We start from the raw sequence: 15,971 nt of genomic DNA, 5'->3' as shown, positions 1-15,971 counted from the left end.
CAGGAGTTGGAGGTTGCTGTGCGCTGTAATGCTACAGCACTCTACCTAGGGGGACAGCTTGAGGCTCTGTCTCAAAAAAAAAAAAAAAACTGCAGAAGCTGGAAATTCTGTCTCATCCACATCTCCACCAGACCTTATACCAATTGACCCTCAAACTGCAGAAGCTGGAAATTCTGTCTCGTCCACAGACCTTGCACCAACTGACCACCACTCCTCCCAGGTTTGGGTCACTTCCTGCAGAAGAAAATATTCACCTCTTAACAACCTGTGGAAATGCCTTTTGCAATTTTACCACCACTCACTCTCCAGGCTTCTTTGCTACTGGCATAATAAACAAGCTACCACTAGGATGGCAAAACTGTGTCGATAGTTGAGGTACAGACTTTAATTAACTATACTGCTTCTTGTTTGAGATACAATAAACTAAACTTTTGATTTGAAATTGGACATTTCACATTTAATGACCTCATAAAAGTGGTGAGAGCAAATACCTTTGCTCCTTTTCTAAGCATGAGGGCAGTTAGTCTTCACTACTAAGTGTGAGGTTTGCTGTTGAGGATATTCCCTTCTGTTCCTACCCTGTTGAATAGTTTTGTCTGAAATGTTTTTTTGTTTGTTTTGGTGGGGGTTTTTTTGCAGTTTTTGGCCAGGGCTGGGTTTTGGCGCCCTACTGAGCCACAGATGCTGCCTGAATATTTTTGTCATGAAGAGTTACTAAGTTTTATCAGGCACTTTTTCTGTGTCTGTTAAAATGAGTACACAGTTTTTGTTATTTATTCTAGCAACAATGTTTCATTGCAGGAGATGATTTTCAGATGTTAAACCAACCTTACATTCCTGAGATAAATGCCATTTGGCCATGATGTATAACCATTTTTATATATTTTTGGATTCAGTCTGCTAGTACTTTGTTGAGGATTTTCATATCCACATTATAAGAAATGTTAGTCCACCATCTTCCTGTCATACCTTTTGTATTCTCTATTTTGTACATACACACACGTGCATGCATGCACATTTAACTCATCTGAGAAATCACTTGAGACATCATGTCCCTAAATACTAAATATCTTTGGTGTTTATATCCTAAGAAGGCCATTATTCTGCACAAGCATAGTCCAGTTGTCAAAATCATGAGATTTAACACAGAGGCCATGATACTGCCTGAGGTACAGTCCATATTCACATTTTACTGTCTGTCCCTACAGCTGTTTTCGGCTGCAGTTTCCAACATAGAGCTGGGCATGTGTGTGATTTTGTCTTGTACCCACTTATCTTTCTTTGTCAACCTGGACGTTTTGTGAGAGTTCAGACCAGTTGTTTTGCTAGATGTTTCTCATGTGGGACTGGTGTTTGCTCATGATTTGATTCCAGTGATGCAGTTTACACTGACTGTCCTGGAAGAAGATGTGTCACAGCATAGAGCTGGCTATCACAGCGCTAGTCTCCTTAGCTCTGACTACTTGTTCCACGAGGTCTCTGTACTCATGGTTGCTGTCCTTTTGCAATTAGTAGGCAGTTTGTGGAGAGATTGGGGCTGAGCCAGTATCTGCTGCTGATTAAAGTTAGTATCAGCTGGTTTTAGCATCAATTGATGGCTTTTTGACTCCACTAATGTTTCAACGCTTCGTTTTTTAGCTTTCTGTTGTGACAGACCTCTCCCTGCCCTGTGTCCACATGCCTATGTCAGTATGGACTCGTGGCAGCTGGTGACTGGGGGGGTCTAGATGCCACCTCTGTCATGGGTTTCGGCTCTCGGGCTGCACCGTGCTTGGTCAGTGGGCTGCTGTGAGGGGCTCCTGTGTCCCTGCCTTCTCCACGCAGCAGCACGCTAGTATTTTGTTGAGGATTTTCACATCCACATTATAAGAGATGTTAGTCCACCATCTTCCTGTCATGCCTTTCGCCCTGCTCACCCACACCATCCTGGCCTGTGGCTCTGTGGGCCCTGTTCAGGTGCATCCCGTGTGCCTTTTGTCTCCTTCAGTGCTTCTTGCCCTCAGTTATCTGCTCTCTTATTCTGCTCTCCCTGTCATCTCATGCTGGCACAGCTTCCTTTCAGGTCCTTGAGCTTTTTCTTTCTCTAGTCTTTTTAAATTTCTTCACCCTTGAAGTCTTTTTTGGCTGGGGCTGGGTTTGAACCCACCACCTCTGGCATATGGGGCCAGCACCTTACTCCTTTGAGCCACAGGCACTGCCCATCCTTGAAGTCTTCTTCAGTCTGTGCTTCTAAGTTGGTAATTTCTTCTTCAGTGATATCTGTTGTATTATGAATTTCCTGAATTGAACTCTTTATTTCAGCTGTTACAGTTTTTCACATCATTTTTCTGGGGCTTTTTCCTTGTACATATTGTTAATATTTTTCCCCTTTTCTAGTTTATTTTTAGGCAACCTCCTTTGCCTGTGTGTCCTAATAGTTGTGTCGCTGGCAATTCTGTGCATGTTCTCAGTGTTCCTTATCAGATAGTTTGTAGTTTCTGTTTGGTTTCTTTTCTTTCTTTCTTTCTTTTTTTTTTTTTTTTTTTTTTGTTCCCTAGGCTACAGTGCAGTGGTGGCATCATGGCTCACGGCAACCTCAAATTCCTGGGCTCAGGCGGTCCTCTGGCTTCAGCTTCCTCAGTAGCAGAGATTATGGGCACCCACCATGATGCCCACCTCATTTTTCTGGTTTCCTTATAGAGATGGGGTCTCCCTATTGCCAAAGATGATCTAACTCCTGACCTGAGCAATTCTTGCCCCTTGGCCTCCCAGAGTGCTGAGTTTACAGATGTGAGCCACTGTGCCTGTCCTATTTTTTTATGGAGACAAGTATCTTACAGGAAATGCTAAGGTGCTCGACATATGTAGCTCAGAAGCTAGGGTGCCGGCCACATAACACTGGAGCTGGCAGGTTTGAGCCTGGCCCCGGACCTGCCAAATAATAATGACAACTACAAAAAAAAAAAAAAAAAAGAAGGCCAGGCATTGTGTTGGCACCCGTAATCCTAGCTACTTGGGAGGCTGAGGCAAGAGAATCATCTTAGCCCAAGAGTTTGAGTTTGCTGTGAGCTATGATGCCACAGTACTCTACCATGGGCAACAAAGTGAGACTCTGTCTCACAAAAAAAAAAAGAAAAAGAAATGCTGAGGATTTTGTTTATTTTGCAGATGAGAACTGGGCTAGCGAGCCTGTTTTCTTGGATGACATTAATGGAGAGTGTCTGCTCTCTATGGCGGGTGACAGGCATCCCCATGGGCAGCTGATGAGGTCTGCCTTACCACCACACCTAAACTTTGGTACGCATACACAGTGCTCCACCCATGCTTGTCTTCTGCCCCTTTCACTTCCAGCCTGAGAATCTGGGCCCCAACAGCGAGGACCTCATGGCTGACAGTGTGCGAGCCATGAGTATCCGCACGCTCTATCTGGTCAGCACCGCCATGGATAGGATGAGTGACGTGAGTTCAGGGTACCTCTGGTCTCCTCTCCAGCCTTACCCCCATGCTCCCACTTGGCGTTTTCCCTGCCCCCCCTCCCAACCCTGGGTCCTGGGTGACAGCTGAACTGTGCAGTGGTGGCTGGGCAGTATTCAGAGGCTGCCTTGGCCACAGCAGGGCAAAACACAGGGTGTGCCCCAACACTCTGAGCTCAAGTGGGGCCTGTGGCCTTTATTGCTGTTGTGTGGAGCTGGGATGCCCAGGCCAAGCTGGCACTGAGCTGCCTCTGCCTCCAGGTCCTCTGGCCATACCTGCTAGAATTCCTCATCCCTGTGCGCTTCACCAGAGCCCTGACTCCACTCTGCAGGAGCCTCCTGCATCTGGCACAGAAGAGGCAGGAGGTCGGGGCTGACGCCTTCCTCATCCAGCAGGGTGCCCACGGTGCGCAACAGCCCCCCCATTTGTGACCACCAAAGCCATAGCTTTGGCCGTCCCACCCCCAAAGGCAGCTGAGCTAGCCTCTGAGTGACTGTTTCCTCATCTCTTGTCTCCAGTGAGGCTCCCTTCTCCCTATGCTGTAGCCACGAGACTCCTGGTGAGTGCGCTGCCCTATGGGAGGTGCCTCCTGAGGTGGCAGCTGGGTCCCGGGCCCTTCAGAGGATGTGAGGAGTCCCTGTGTCCCAGGGAGGGACTTCTCAGGCCTTCTCAGTGAGCAGCCACCAGGCCAGCACTCACAGCAAGGCTGTCCTCCGTTACCGCATCCCCAGTTTCATAAGAGCCAGGTGCAGGTGTGAGCCTAGGCTGAGAGCTGCCTGCTCAGACCCTGCTCCCACCTCTGTCCCTCTTCAGGTAGTGTCTTCCAGCCCCTACCTGGGGGGTGGGCGTGGGGTAGCCTCACTGCGTCTCCTGAACGCCCTGCATCGTAGTGTTCACCCTTTGCTGGGTCAGCAGTGGGAGACAGCCATTCCCCTACTGCTGGAGTACCTGGAAGGTGAGGCCTTGTGGGGTTCATGGAGGGAGGACAGAACTCAGTGGGGGGTGGGGCTCACCAACTACTATTGACCCTACTCTTGCCTGGGTAGCCTCAGGGCTAGCCCATGTGGCCAGGTTTGTGTAAGTTGGAACAGACCATGTCCATTGTGGTCCTGGACAGCCTGGGACTTGAAAGGCCTCCTGCTATCCCCTGAGCAGGTGGGGAGAGGGTGCAACCAGGGTGGGTTGGAGGCTGCTGAGCCTTTCCTCCGAGCCCCAGAAGATGGGCGGGACCTGGGCCAGGAGAAGTGTGGGCTCTAAAGACCCCTAGTGGGGCAGGGCATAGGTCCACTAGACTTCTGTTGTTTCAGAATATACTGAGGAAACCCTGCCCCAAAAGGAGTGGGAGGAAAAGCTGCTGCTGGTAAGAGACAAGAGAGGTAGAGGGCATGGGCTGTTGAGGGTGTGGAGATGGCGTCTGGGCTGGGTGGAGAGGGTGGGGTGGCAGGTGCTGGGACTGTACCCCCCCAAAGCCCCTGATGGTTACTGCACCTGCCTCACCCTTCTGGTGTGGCTGGAGGAACAGCAGGTGCAGGCAGCTGCTCTTGGGCAAGGACCTCTGCCTATTGCAGACTGCTGAGACCAAGCGTCTAACCTCTAGCAGCCAAGGCCAAACTCCTGGCTAGTGGGCCTTGTCTTCCACCCCTGCCTGGCCCAGAGCTGTTCCCACCCCAAGCCTCCCACTCAGCTGACCACATAGGCCTTGCTCTGCTGCCACTGCACCTGTACTCCTGACAGGGGCCACCCCAAGACCTTCAGGTGGTGACAGGCCAGATCTGAGGCCCTTCCCCACCCTGCTCCTGACGGGTGTTCCTTCCCCCCAGTTCCTGCGAGACACCCTGGCTGTTGTCTCTGACAACTTGTGGGTCTGCCAGCTGAGCCTAGAGATGTGCAGGCAACTGCCCTGTTACAATGGGACACCCCAGGAGAAGGTAGGCTGCTGGGGCATCCTGGGTCTCATGCTCCAGGTGCCTCTAGCTTCCATCTATGTCACTTGCTATCTGAGTCTATCTCTGTGGCTTGGTGGCAGAGGGCTGAGAGGTGCAGGAGCCCACTGTCCCTGCCTCTTGCCCCCAGACACTGCCAGGCTCTGCCAGTGCGTGCTTGTAGGAGCTTATGTTGTAGCTCCCAACAGGCCCTCCCACGTCTGGGTGGCAGCACTGGCCTCCCGCAGGAGCCAGGCACAACCTCACTCTCTGGCTTCATTTCAGCACTTCCTGTACAAATGCATAGGGACCACCCTGGGCGTTGCTTCCAGCAAGGACGTGGTGAGGAAACATCTTCAAGAGCTGCTGGAAACAGCCCGATACCAGGAGCAGGCAGACCGTGAGGTGGCCATCACTCTCCTTGTGGGCAGTTGGAGGACAGCCATCGCCTCTGTTCTCTCAGGCAGCCAGCACATGCACGAGTGTGTGTGTGGGTTGTGTGTGTGTGTGTGGACATGTATATGTTGTGCATGGTGTGTAAACGTGCATAAATGTGTGCAAGGTGCCTCTGCTTCTGCAAGTATTTCTGATGTGCACACATGTTCAGTCTTCGCCATCTGCACATGCAGTGTGTGCACTTGTGTATGAACATGTATGCTCATGGTGTGCTATCTGCACTGTACATGGCGTGTGCCTGCACTGTGCATGGTGTGTGTGTGCTGTCTTCACTGTGCACAGTGTGTGCGTGAGCTGTATGCACTATGCAGGTGTGCGTGTGCCATCTGCACTATGCAGTGTGTGCATGCCTGTTCTGTCTGCACTGTGCAGCGTGTATGTCCCGTCTGCACTGTGCAGCATGCACGCGTTCTGTCTGCATTATGCAGTGTATGTATGTCGTGTTTACTATGCAGTGTGCACATGTGTTGTTGGCACTGTGCAGCGTCCATGTGCTCTCTGCACTATGCAGCGTATGCCGTCTGCTCTATGCAGTGTGAGTGTGTATCGTGTACAGTGTGCATGTGCTGTCTGCTGTGTGTATAGTGTGCGTGTGTGCACATGCACTTTCTGCATCGGTGCATGGTACGTACGTATGTGCACACGTGTGTACCATGTGTGTGCTGTTCCCTGTACATAGCTCTAGTGTAGGGGCAGGTTCCTCTTTGTGCAGTGTGAGCACCCCATGTGTCCCTCCCAGGGCCTCGCATGTTGCTTTGGGATCTGTGCCAGCTCCCACCTGGAGGATGTCCTGGCCCAGCTGGAAGACTTTGTAAGGTCGGCTGTGTTTAGAAAACCCATCGGCATTTTCAACATTTTTAAGGTACGGAGGTCAGCCTGATGGCCAGGGTGGAGGAGGACTGTCTGTGGTTTTGTTTCTCAGCCCCTGCTCTATTCTTTAATGTCATGATGAATTCGGGGGAATGAGGGCAGCTCTGCCTCACACCAGTGTGAGCTCAGGGGGTCCCCTGCAGGTGTGGGGTGGGGCACAAAGCAGACATTAGCCCCTGCATGGGCGGGGCCTGCATGTGTGGCCCCCTCCCCAGGAGAGGATCAGAAGGCCTTCCTTGGTGGCCAGCAGAGGCTGCACTTTTGTCAGTCACTGGCAGACATGCCAGAGCCAGGGCTGGACCCAAGAGGGGTGACCTCCTGCTGTGGCCCCACTCAGGTGTAGAATGCAGGGATGGACTTGGCATGGGGCCTCCCAGCCCTTTCTTGTGCACATGTCAGACAGGCATCGGCTGGGATGTCCCAGCCTACCTCCTGCTCGCCCACCATGCTGCCCTTTTCCCTCTGCCACTCACTCCCCACAGGGCCTGTGCCTGGCCCTGGCCCCTCCTGCTGTCCCTAACAAGGTGGTGTTGTCTGCCAGCTGGGTCACACAGCTGATGACCAGCTCCAGCCCCTTCCTAGAGAACTTCAGTGAGCCTGAGTCCCAGGCTTCGTCTGGTACATCAGTTGTAATTGCTGCTTCCTCTGGCCCCTCAGGATCGAAGTGAAAATGAGGTGGAAAAAGTGAAAAGCGGGCTGATCTTGTGCTACGGGCATGTGGCGACACAGGCACCCCGCGAGGGAATGCTGGCCAGGGTGGAATCAGACATCCTGCCCGGCATGTTCCGGTGCTTCAGCACCAAGGTGGGCGCCGCGGCAGCCTGTGTGTACAGGGAGCCATGGGGGCCGCTGACATCAGGCTCTCCCATTTTAATTTATTTATTTCACTTTTCATTGTTCAGGTTCTGGGAATAAAGGTAGAGACCAAGGTACAGTTGTAGGAACTGAGTGTGAGCTCTCTGCTTCTCTTCTCTCGGCTCTCTGGGCTGGGTTGAGCCTCAGGGGCAGGGCCAGGGGGCAGCTTGCCGGGGCTCCCGCTCCCAGCCTGTGGGAAAACATTCTAGAACATACCCTCCCCTGCTCCCACTTCCCTTGGACCAGCCTCTCCTCTGAGGACTGGAACAGAGTCCAGGGCTCTTGCCCTGGCTCAGGCCCTGCCTAGAGGGTGGGCAAGAGGGAAAGTTTCTGCCATCTCTTTGGAGCAAGAGACTAGGCTAAACCCCTGGCTCAGGATTGTGACTATCTGGCTTTGCTCCCTGGTCTTGGGGGCTGCACCTCTCTACACCCCCATACCTAGGAGGGACTGACCCAGAGCCAGTGACAGTGGCAGGAGGCTCACTGGTCCCTTGAGGTCTCTCACCTACCTAACTCACTTCCCTTCTGGCATCTCTGGCACTAACCTGATAAGATCCTGGCTGGGGACAGTTGGGGCCCCTTGACAGTCAGACCCTCTGGACCTCCTGGGGTAGATTGGAGGGTGGGGCTATTCTCAGAGCTACTTTTCCCCGAGCTGTAGGCATGGCAGGGCTGGCCCTGTATGTCCTCTGGACACCTCCCCTCACCCCTTTCTGAGCCCACAGGGAAGTTGGCTCCCTGTCCGGAGGGTGGTCCATGTGCCTGGGACAGAGACACAGTGGGACCCTGGACATCCTCTGCGTGGACTTTGACACGTAGAAGGACTGGCCAGAGAGCTTGTCTGAGACAAAGCAGCTGTCTAGCTCTGGCAAGAAGAAAGGGGGTGTGTATTGGCTGGGCCCTGGGGCAGTGTCGATGGCCTCCTGCGGCTGGTGTCCCTCCAGGACCCAGCCCTGAAGCTGTGCCTGGTCCGAAGCTCGTGCATGGTCAGCCACGCCATCTGTAGTGCCCAGGCCAGCTCCTTCCACTTCTCCAGGAAAGCAGAGCTGGTGGCACAGATGATGGTGAGTACCAATGGTGTGGCTGGTTCCAGGCAATTCCTAGGAGACAGAGAATGGCATCATGGGCACTGGCGGCAGTGGGTGGGGACAGGGTAGGACCAAAGGGTGACTGTGTGAACATGGCTTGGGGATGGGGTGTGGGGCCTGTGAGGACAGACTCTCAGAGCTTGGGAGGAAAGCCGGTACCTCCTCAAGGGCTGAACCTCTGGCTGCCTTGCCAGGAGCTCATCAGGGCAGAACCTGTAGACACTTTGAGAACACCCATCCGGAAGGAGGCCATGCTTACCTGCGCTCACCTGGCGTATCCTTCCCAGCTTCTGTGATGCATTCCTGTGGGGGGTTGCAGCCTTGGGCGCAGAGCCAGCTGAACATAGTGGTGGCTGTGCTGTCCACACAGGCCCAGAGGTTTGTAGGTGGGTGGGCCTGCCATAGGGTCATGGCTTTGGCCCTTAACTTCCAACTCAGCTCTCTGGAGCCAGTGCTAGGGGAGCAGGCCCAGGCGGATGTGATCCAGGGCTGTCTACACAGCGTCATGGCCCTGGTGCCGGAGCCTCAGGGAGAGCACCAGGGCTGTGAGGAGGTATAGCTGCGTGTCCCTGCTGTGTACCCGCATTTGTGGGGGAAACAGGAAGGCCACTGTGGGCACTGGGGTCACCAGTGGGACTGGGTGGCCTGGCTCTCCTTCCAGGTGCTGTATCTGGACACCATGTGCGCTCTTAAGGACTTGATGACAAGCCTGCTGCAGCGAGATGTTACCCCCCAGGGCCTACAGGTCATGGTCGAGGTGTGAAGGGAGGGGCTCTGCCCAGCTGCTGCCCCCTCCCAGGTCTCTGGATCTCCTCACCCACAGGGGCACCCAAAATGATTGGTGCTCTCTGGAACTGGGGGGACCTTGTGAGCAAGTGGGTAGTAACTTCCTGCCAGTAGGCATGCAGACAGCAGAGGCCCAGACTTGGATGGGCCTGGATCCCTCATGGTGAGGGTATGGGGGTCCCCACAGGTACTCTGTGGGCTCAACTGGAGGGCATCACGGGGCAGAACGGCAAGGCCACAATTGTGCTGCAGCTTCTCCCCAGTTACCAGCAACCCACCCACTTTCCAGAATGTGCCCCTCTAGGCTGGGCAGCCCCCACTCCCAACTGTACCTCCACTCCTACCTATAACTCCACCCCCACCAGCTCTGAGCCAGACTGGAGGACGAGTGGCAGGGCTGGGGCTGCAGGGGACCCTGAGGTGGGAGCCACCCCCTGCCTGGCACATGGGTCTGCTGTCCTGGGCTGCCCCTGCAGGCACCTGTGTGAAGCCCCCTCCTCCCCAGCACCTGAGCCCGTGGATCAAGTCCCCCCAGGGCCATGAGCGGGTGCAGGCCCTGAGCCTGAGCGGCTGCCTACTACAATACTTCCGGGAGCGCCTGCACGTCAGCGTGAGTGCCTGGCTACCAGCCTGCTCCGGGGGACCTTGGTGTGTGGCCCCACATCCCAGCATACCTGACCTGCCACCCCCTCCCCCTCCTCCCGTTGGTCCTGCCACCTGCACACCCCTGCTTGCCCTGTGTCTGCCAGGGGGACCAGGTGGACAGAGGCCACACAGGGTCAAGGGAGGAAGCTGAGTATGGGCTGCCCTCCTGGCTGCCTCCCCCAGGCCCTGACACCCTTCCACAACCTGGGCCTCCTCGTGGGCCTCTTCTCCCCACGGTGCGCGGACCCGTGGCCTGCCGCCCGCCAGGAAGCCATAGGCTGCGTCCATGCCCTGCTCTCCCTCCAGCTGTGCTACGAGGGTAAGCCCTGTGGAGTTCATTGGGGCAGAGGGGAAGTACACAGCCCCTGCATGATGCTGAGAAGGCCTCCACCCAACTGCCTGCACCTCCCACCTCTCAGGCTTTTCCCGAGACTACTGTGATGACTCAACTAAGCGGCTCCTTGCCCTCAAGGATGGCCTTGCGCACCCAGACCCGGCCATCATGTTACACACCTGCCACATCATGGCCCAGGTACCTGCGTAGCACTTGTTCAGGGAGGAGGGGCCTGTGCTGTCCATGGCTAAGAAGAGTTTAGAGCCAGAGCCTGGGCTCTCCCAGGCTCTGCAGGCACCACCCATACCACCCCTGGAGGGAATGGGGTTCCACTGGCCTGGCTTCCTACCACCTGCACCCTGAGCCTGTTTGCCAAAGGTGCAGGTTCTTGGGACTTTCCTGTGTGTTCAGAGGCTGCCTTGAGCTCACCCAGGGCCACCTGGGAGTAGGGCATGGTCTGCAGGGTATACTGGACTCTGGTTATCTAGCTCAGGGGCTGGGGTTGGTCCTGCCTTTGCCTGGTTGAGGGGCCTTATTCACTGCATTCTAGAGAGAGGCACTATGTTCTCTCCTGCCATAGTCTTTTGGCCCTGGGCTGGCCCTGGGCTCTGTGTCCTGTTGCCTTCTCACCCTGTGCTGCCTGGTGTCCACTTTGAGAGGCCCAACAGGGCTCTGAGGAGTTGAGCTGCCCCCTTTCCAGTTACTGTTCTCTGATGTGGGGCCTGGGGCTGCCTTCTAGAAGCTTTGTCTCCTGCAGAGGAGGGAGGGGTCCCAGGGCCCTTGCTGGGTGGGGGGTGCTGGTATAGGAAGCAAAGACCCTGCCATGGCCAGGTGAAGTGGAGCAGGTATGGTCTCAGGCAGACCCTCAGTCCTTGCATTTCTGCACTTCTGCATCTCCCTGGATGTGTGTCCCTCACCCTCCTCCTGCTCTGTTAGCTTTAATTTCTGGCCAGTTCCTTCATACTGACGAGAGAAGGGGAGCTTCGGGCTCTTGCTGAGCCAGAGGGGAGCCCAGTGTCTGTGCTGCTGCAGCGGGCAGGCTGTCCCTCTGCTCTGGGGTGCCCAGAATGACTACACTGCTTGGCTAGATCCTGCTGTGCCTCACTGGTCAGGAGGAGCCGTGGGAGGGAGTCAGGACCCCAGGGAACCCTGGCATAAACCCCAGGGGTTACCTCTACCCCTCAGGGTCCACAGCTGCACTGTGAGCTCATGGAAGGGGCAGGGGCAGGCTCAGGGCAGGGACAGCTAGGAGAAGGGTAGAGCCTCTGCAGTTACATGCCTGGAAGGGGTGCTGTGAGGGTGCCAGCCCCACCCTCTTCCACCTTCTGGCACTGTCATCTCCTAGGTTATCGCCAAGCGCCTCCCTCCAGACCAGCTTATCAGCCTCTTGCTGACCATGTTTGAGGGCCTGGAAGACCCCGACAAGAACTGCTCCCAGGCCACCTCAGCCATGATCAACTGCCTGCTGCAGGCTCGGGGCAGCGCACTCCTGGAGAAGGTGAGGGCGGGTGTGGCGGGCAGGTGTGCAGGTGGCACTACAAATATTCTCCACTCTGTAAGTTGCCTCTTTACACTGTTGGTTATTTCTTTGAGACACAAAAGTTTTTAAGTTGGACATAGCCCTGTTTGCCTTTCTCTCTTTTTTTCTTCTCCTCCTTCTACTCTTTGTTTTTCTTTTTTCAATGTGGAATCTTACTCTGTTGCCCAGGCTAGAGTGCAGTGGCCTTATCAGCAGCTCACTGCAACCTCAAACTCCTAGGCTTAAGTGATCCCCCCACCTCAGCCTTCCAAGTCGCTGGGACTGCAGGCCTGACCTATTTTTCTTTGTTGCCTGTGCTTTTGTGTTGTGTCCATGAAATCAGTACTAGATCCATGTCACAAAGTTTTTGTCCTGTGCTTTCTTCCAAGAGGTTTATGGCCCCAGGTCCCCCATTCTTGGCCTCCCTGTGGCCTTGTCCTCAGGATGCTGCTTTTGCATGTGTGGGCCCCCTTGCCAGGCGGGACTGGGATGTGAGGTCTGCTTGCGACAGACACAGCACACATCTCAGCCCTCACTAGGACTCCATGCACCAGCTTCCCATACCTGCTGGGGTTGTGGGGATCTCTGTTTTCTTCCCTGCCCTGAGAGATGCTGACATGTGACTGCCCCCAGCATGCGACATGATAAAGCAGAGCCCAAAGGGCCAGGCAGGGGAACAACCATGTATCCCTGACTCCCTGTGGGGGCAGGGGAGGACAGATCACCGAGAAGAAGAGGCTCCCTAGAACACTCAGATGGGGGCAGAGCAGCCAGGGAAACAGCCTGGAGGTGCCTCAGAGCACAGAGTCCCCTATTACCCAGCACTCCCATGCCTGGGCCTCCTAATACAGCTGAAAGCCTCATTCACAAGTATTCAGAGTGTTATTCATAATATCCAGAAAGGAAGGACAGCCAAATGCCATCAGCTTGAGAACGAATAAAAGGAATGTGGCCTACTATACAAGGGGGTGTTACCCGCCCATAGAAAGGGGTGAAGCACCCACAGCCGCTGCAATGCTGATAAAGGTTGAGAGCACTATGCTCCGAAGGAGCCAGGTACCACCTGGCACTGTGCAACTGCATGTGTATAATGATCCAGGGCAGGAAAGTCCACAGAGACAAAAGGTGGCGTAGAAGTCACCGGGGCCCAGGCGTGGTGGTGAAGGAGACAGTCTCTATGGGACTGTGCAGTACTGGGACCACAGCATGCTGATACCGAGGCTGTGTGACATACCCAGGTCAGCTGCCAGGTGTCTGAATTGCGACTCAGCAGGGTAAGCAGCAGCCCAGATCCAGCATGACAGGTGGAGGAAAGCCTGCATGGGGGCCCCTGAGGTTGAGGGGCATGGCCTGGGAGGTGAGCCTGGCGTCTCAGGGGGTTGGAACACAGACCGTTATCCTGGCACTAGAGGGACTTTGCCTGCTATTGGGGGCCTTCTGAGAGCTGAGATGTGACAGTCCTCAGAAATTCTAGCTGAGAAATTAGTGTGGAAATGGCCTCACCTCCAGGGCCTACCAAACCCAGGGTGCCCAGATGATGTTTTCAAACTTTGTGAAAAGTGTAAACTCACATGCTCACAGGCACCAATAGGTTCTAGTTGTTGAAAAACTAAGTGTGCAAAAGAGAAGATAAATAAACCCACTCAGATAGTTAGATAAATTTCTGATACGTCAAGTCACAGGAACAGGGTCAATACACATAAAAGCAAAATACAAAGCAGAGATACAAAAGATGACAAAGCACGTCCATGAACAGCTGAGTTCCCGGATGCTTGAAAATTCATGAAACTGACAGGTTTCTGGAAACAATAACTGCCAATATGGGTGGCGCCTATGGTTCAGTGGGTAGGACGCCAGCCCCATATACCGATGGTGGCAGGTTCAAACCCAGCCCCAGCCAAACTGCAACAACAACAACAAAATAGCTGGGCATTGTGGCGGGCGCCTGTAGTCCCAGCTACTCGGGAGGCTGAGGCAAGAGAATCACCTAAGCCCAGGAGCTGGAGGTTGCTGTAAGCTGTGACACCACTGCACTCTACTGAGGGCAATAAAGTGAGACTCTGTCTCTACAAAAAAATAAAATAAAATAACTGCGAACATTAGCGCAGGGGAGCAGGGTGAGCCCAGAAGTGCTGAGGTGGGGTAAGCCATTGCTTCCAGCGTCCACTGGCTGTAACCCAGACCTGTGAGAGAGTCACTGCCCCATTGCTGAGGAGCCGAGGGACTCACAGCTTACTCAGAACAGTGTGTAACAAGCCAGCAGTGGCTCTGAGAATAGACAGTGTCATATCACTACCAGGCTGGCCTGCATGCCCAGAGCCTTTATGCAAAATCTCCCCCCAGGGGTTAAGGACCTGCACTTGCACAGAGAAATCTTTGTTAGAAGTTCACCCATCCTTGCAATCAAAACTTTCTAGAAGTCAGGGTTGCAGAGAAGACCATCTGACATGCAGCAGGTGACCCCCAGACCTGGACAGTCATCTAAGGGACACCACCAGGCTGGACAAGGGGTGGCTGGTGGGGGCGTCCAGATGAGTCTGCCAAGCCAGGAAGGCTCCTGGCCACTTTGGGCCTCCTGGTGTAGCTGCCATTGGTGCTGACAGTTGCCCACAATTGGGCCCCTTTCCCAGGGGCCACCCTGGGCCCAGGAACAGCTTGTTCCTGTTTCCACCCTAGACTGTGGTGTTTTCAGTTGTGCAGCCTGGCAGTAGGGCCACCAAACTTGAGGATGAGGAGATTCTGACTCCCAGCCTAGTGTCCCCTTGTGGAGGAGCTCCCATGACTAGGCCCCATCCTGAGGGCTCTGAGTGCTGTGCTCGGCCAGCCAGGGATTGGTCAGGGCTGCAGAGCCCACTGCTGGGCATGGGGTGGGCCAGGGTCCTGCTGCCCATCACTGTTCCAGTTACCGTTTTCCAGTTCAGCAGAACATGCACAAGCTCACACACCCTGCAGAGGCCCAGCCCAACAGGGATCCTGTCTGGTGGGCAGAGGCTGGATCTCCTGGGGCTGGACAGAGCAGCTGTGCTGTGCTATGCTGTGGGGTACAAGGGGCCTCTGCTTTTAGCACCTTCCAGTGGCATACGGCACTTTCCCATGGAGTCTGGTCCTTGTTCAGCTTCTGGTCCTCTTGGCTGCTCTGTGTTGGGAGTCAGCCCTGCCTTCCCCTGGCCCCTGGGGCCCATGCAGGTGCATCCAGTGGCTAGCCCCATGCAGGGCCTGACCAGCACACTCCGTCTACCTACAGGTGCCTGAGCTGGTGAGTGTGTTACGTTCTAAGCTGCAGGCTGCCCCAGAGCACATCCTGCCAGCCGCCCAGCACAGTGTGTACCTCCTGGCATCTCAGCACTGTGCGGCCGTGGTGTCCAGCCTCCTGGGCAGCCCCCTGCCCTTTGACAGGTACCTGGCCCTGGCCCCCCTGCCTACAGTACAGCTTACTCCCTAAGCCTGCACCTGCCTCTGTGGTGCTAGCCACTCACTCCAGCTGGTGGTACCATCAGCCCAGGTCCCAGTGGGCAGTAGAGGCTATGTCTTGTGGTGTCTCTTATGGATTCCCAGGGCTTGTCCACACCATGACCTGTGGCAGACCCCAAGGGTACCCCATGCTGTGCCCCTCTGAGAGCCTAGGGCCCCCCTCCTCATGAACATGGTGTCCCACCAACTCCCAACAACCCTACTAGGGGTTCCCTGTATTGCCTGTGTGCTACCCAGCACCCGCTGGGGTCACCCTGCCCCTCATAAGGCCTCTGAAGTGTAGACCTGCCCTTCTATCTTTCTTTGCTGTCCCAGGTGTGGACAGAGGCCGGACCTCCTGGAGACCCACCTAGTGGTGTCTGTCCCTTCCTCCTGTTAGCTTTTGTTTTGTTCCCCAATGACTGTGCCATCAGTGCACATATGTTCAACCATGGGTCTCCTCCCAGGGAAACCTGTGATGATTGAGGGTGCTGCTTTGCCATGCCAGTGGCACCTCTGCACTTCTAGGCATCTGCCTGCTTTGTTTCCATGTTGGCCTGTACTTCTGGACTTTTCTGGGTTTTTTTTTTTTT

General features: G+C 54.9%; 1 protein-coding gene across 9 annotated transcripts in view; it reads left to right on the top strand.

The window, feature by feature from the left end:
• MROH1 (maestro heat like repeat family member 1) overlaps nt 1-15,971 on the top strand; it is a 70,035-nt gene that overhangs the window by 44,832 nt on the left and 9,232 nt on the right. For all 9 annotated transcript variants that reach the window (XM_012813090.2, XM_023508367.1, XM_023508368.1 and 6 more), the window contains 19 exons: nt 3,331-3,438; nt 3,714-3,858; nt 3,972-4,012; nt 4,267-4,408; nt 4,761-4,813; nt 5,274-5,381; nt 5,661-5,780; nt 6,571-6,693; nt 7,359-7,505; nt 7,604-7,630; nt 8,501-8,620; nt 8,839-8,918; nt 9,083-9,197; nt 9,306-9,401; nt 9,936-10,040; nt 10,259-10,394; nt 10,495-10,607; nt 11,755-11,907; nt 15,173-15,324. In XM_012813090.2, coding sequence (XP_012668544.1) covers nt 3,331-3,438; nt 3,714-3,858; nt 3,972-4,012; nt 4,267-4,408; nt 4,761-4,813; nt 5,274-5,381; nt 5,661-5,780; nt 6,571-6,693; nt 7,359-7,505; nt 7,604-7,630; nt 8,501-8,620; nt 8,839-8,918; nt 9,083-9,197; nt 9,306-9,401; nt 9,936-10,040; nt 10,259-10,394; nt 10,495-10,607; nt 11,755-11,907; nt 15,173-15,324 — 2,084 coding nt within the window. The remainder of the gene's footprint in view (nt 1-3,330; nt 3,439-3,713; nt 3,859-3,971; nt 4,013-4,266; nt 4,409-4,760; nt 4,814-5,273; nt 5,382-5,660; nt 5,781-6,570; nt 6,694-7,358; nt 7,506-7,603; nt 7,631-8,500; nt 8,621-8,838; nt 8,919-9,082; nt 9,198-9,305; nt 9,402-9,935; nt 10,041-10,258; nt 10,395-10,494; nt 10,608-11,754; nt 11,908-15,172; nt 15,325-15,971) is intronic.

This window comes from Otolemur garnettii, unplaced genomic scaffold (assembly GCF_000181295.1).
Source record: "Otolemur garnettii isolate 467f Iridium unplaced genomic scaffold, OtoGar3 scaffold00245, whole genome shotgun sequence".
Lineage (NCBI taxonomy): Eukaryota > Metazoa > Chordata > Mammalia > Primates > Galagidae > Otolemur > Otolemur garnettii.
This window is presented reverse-complemented; position numbering and strand designations above follow the sequence as displayed.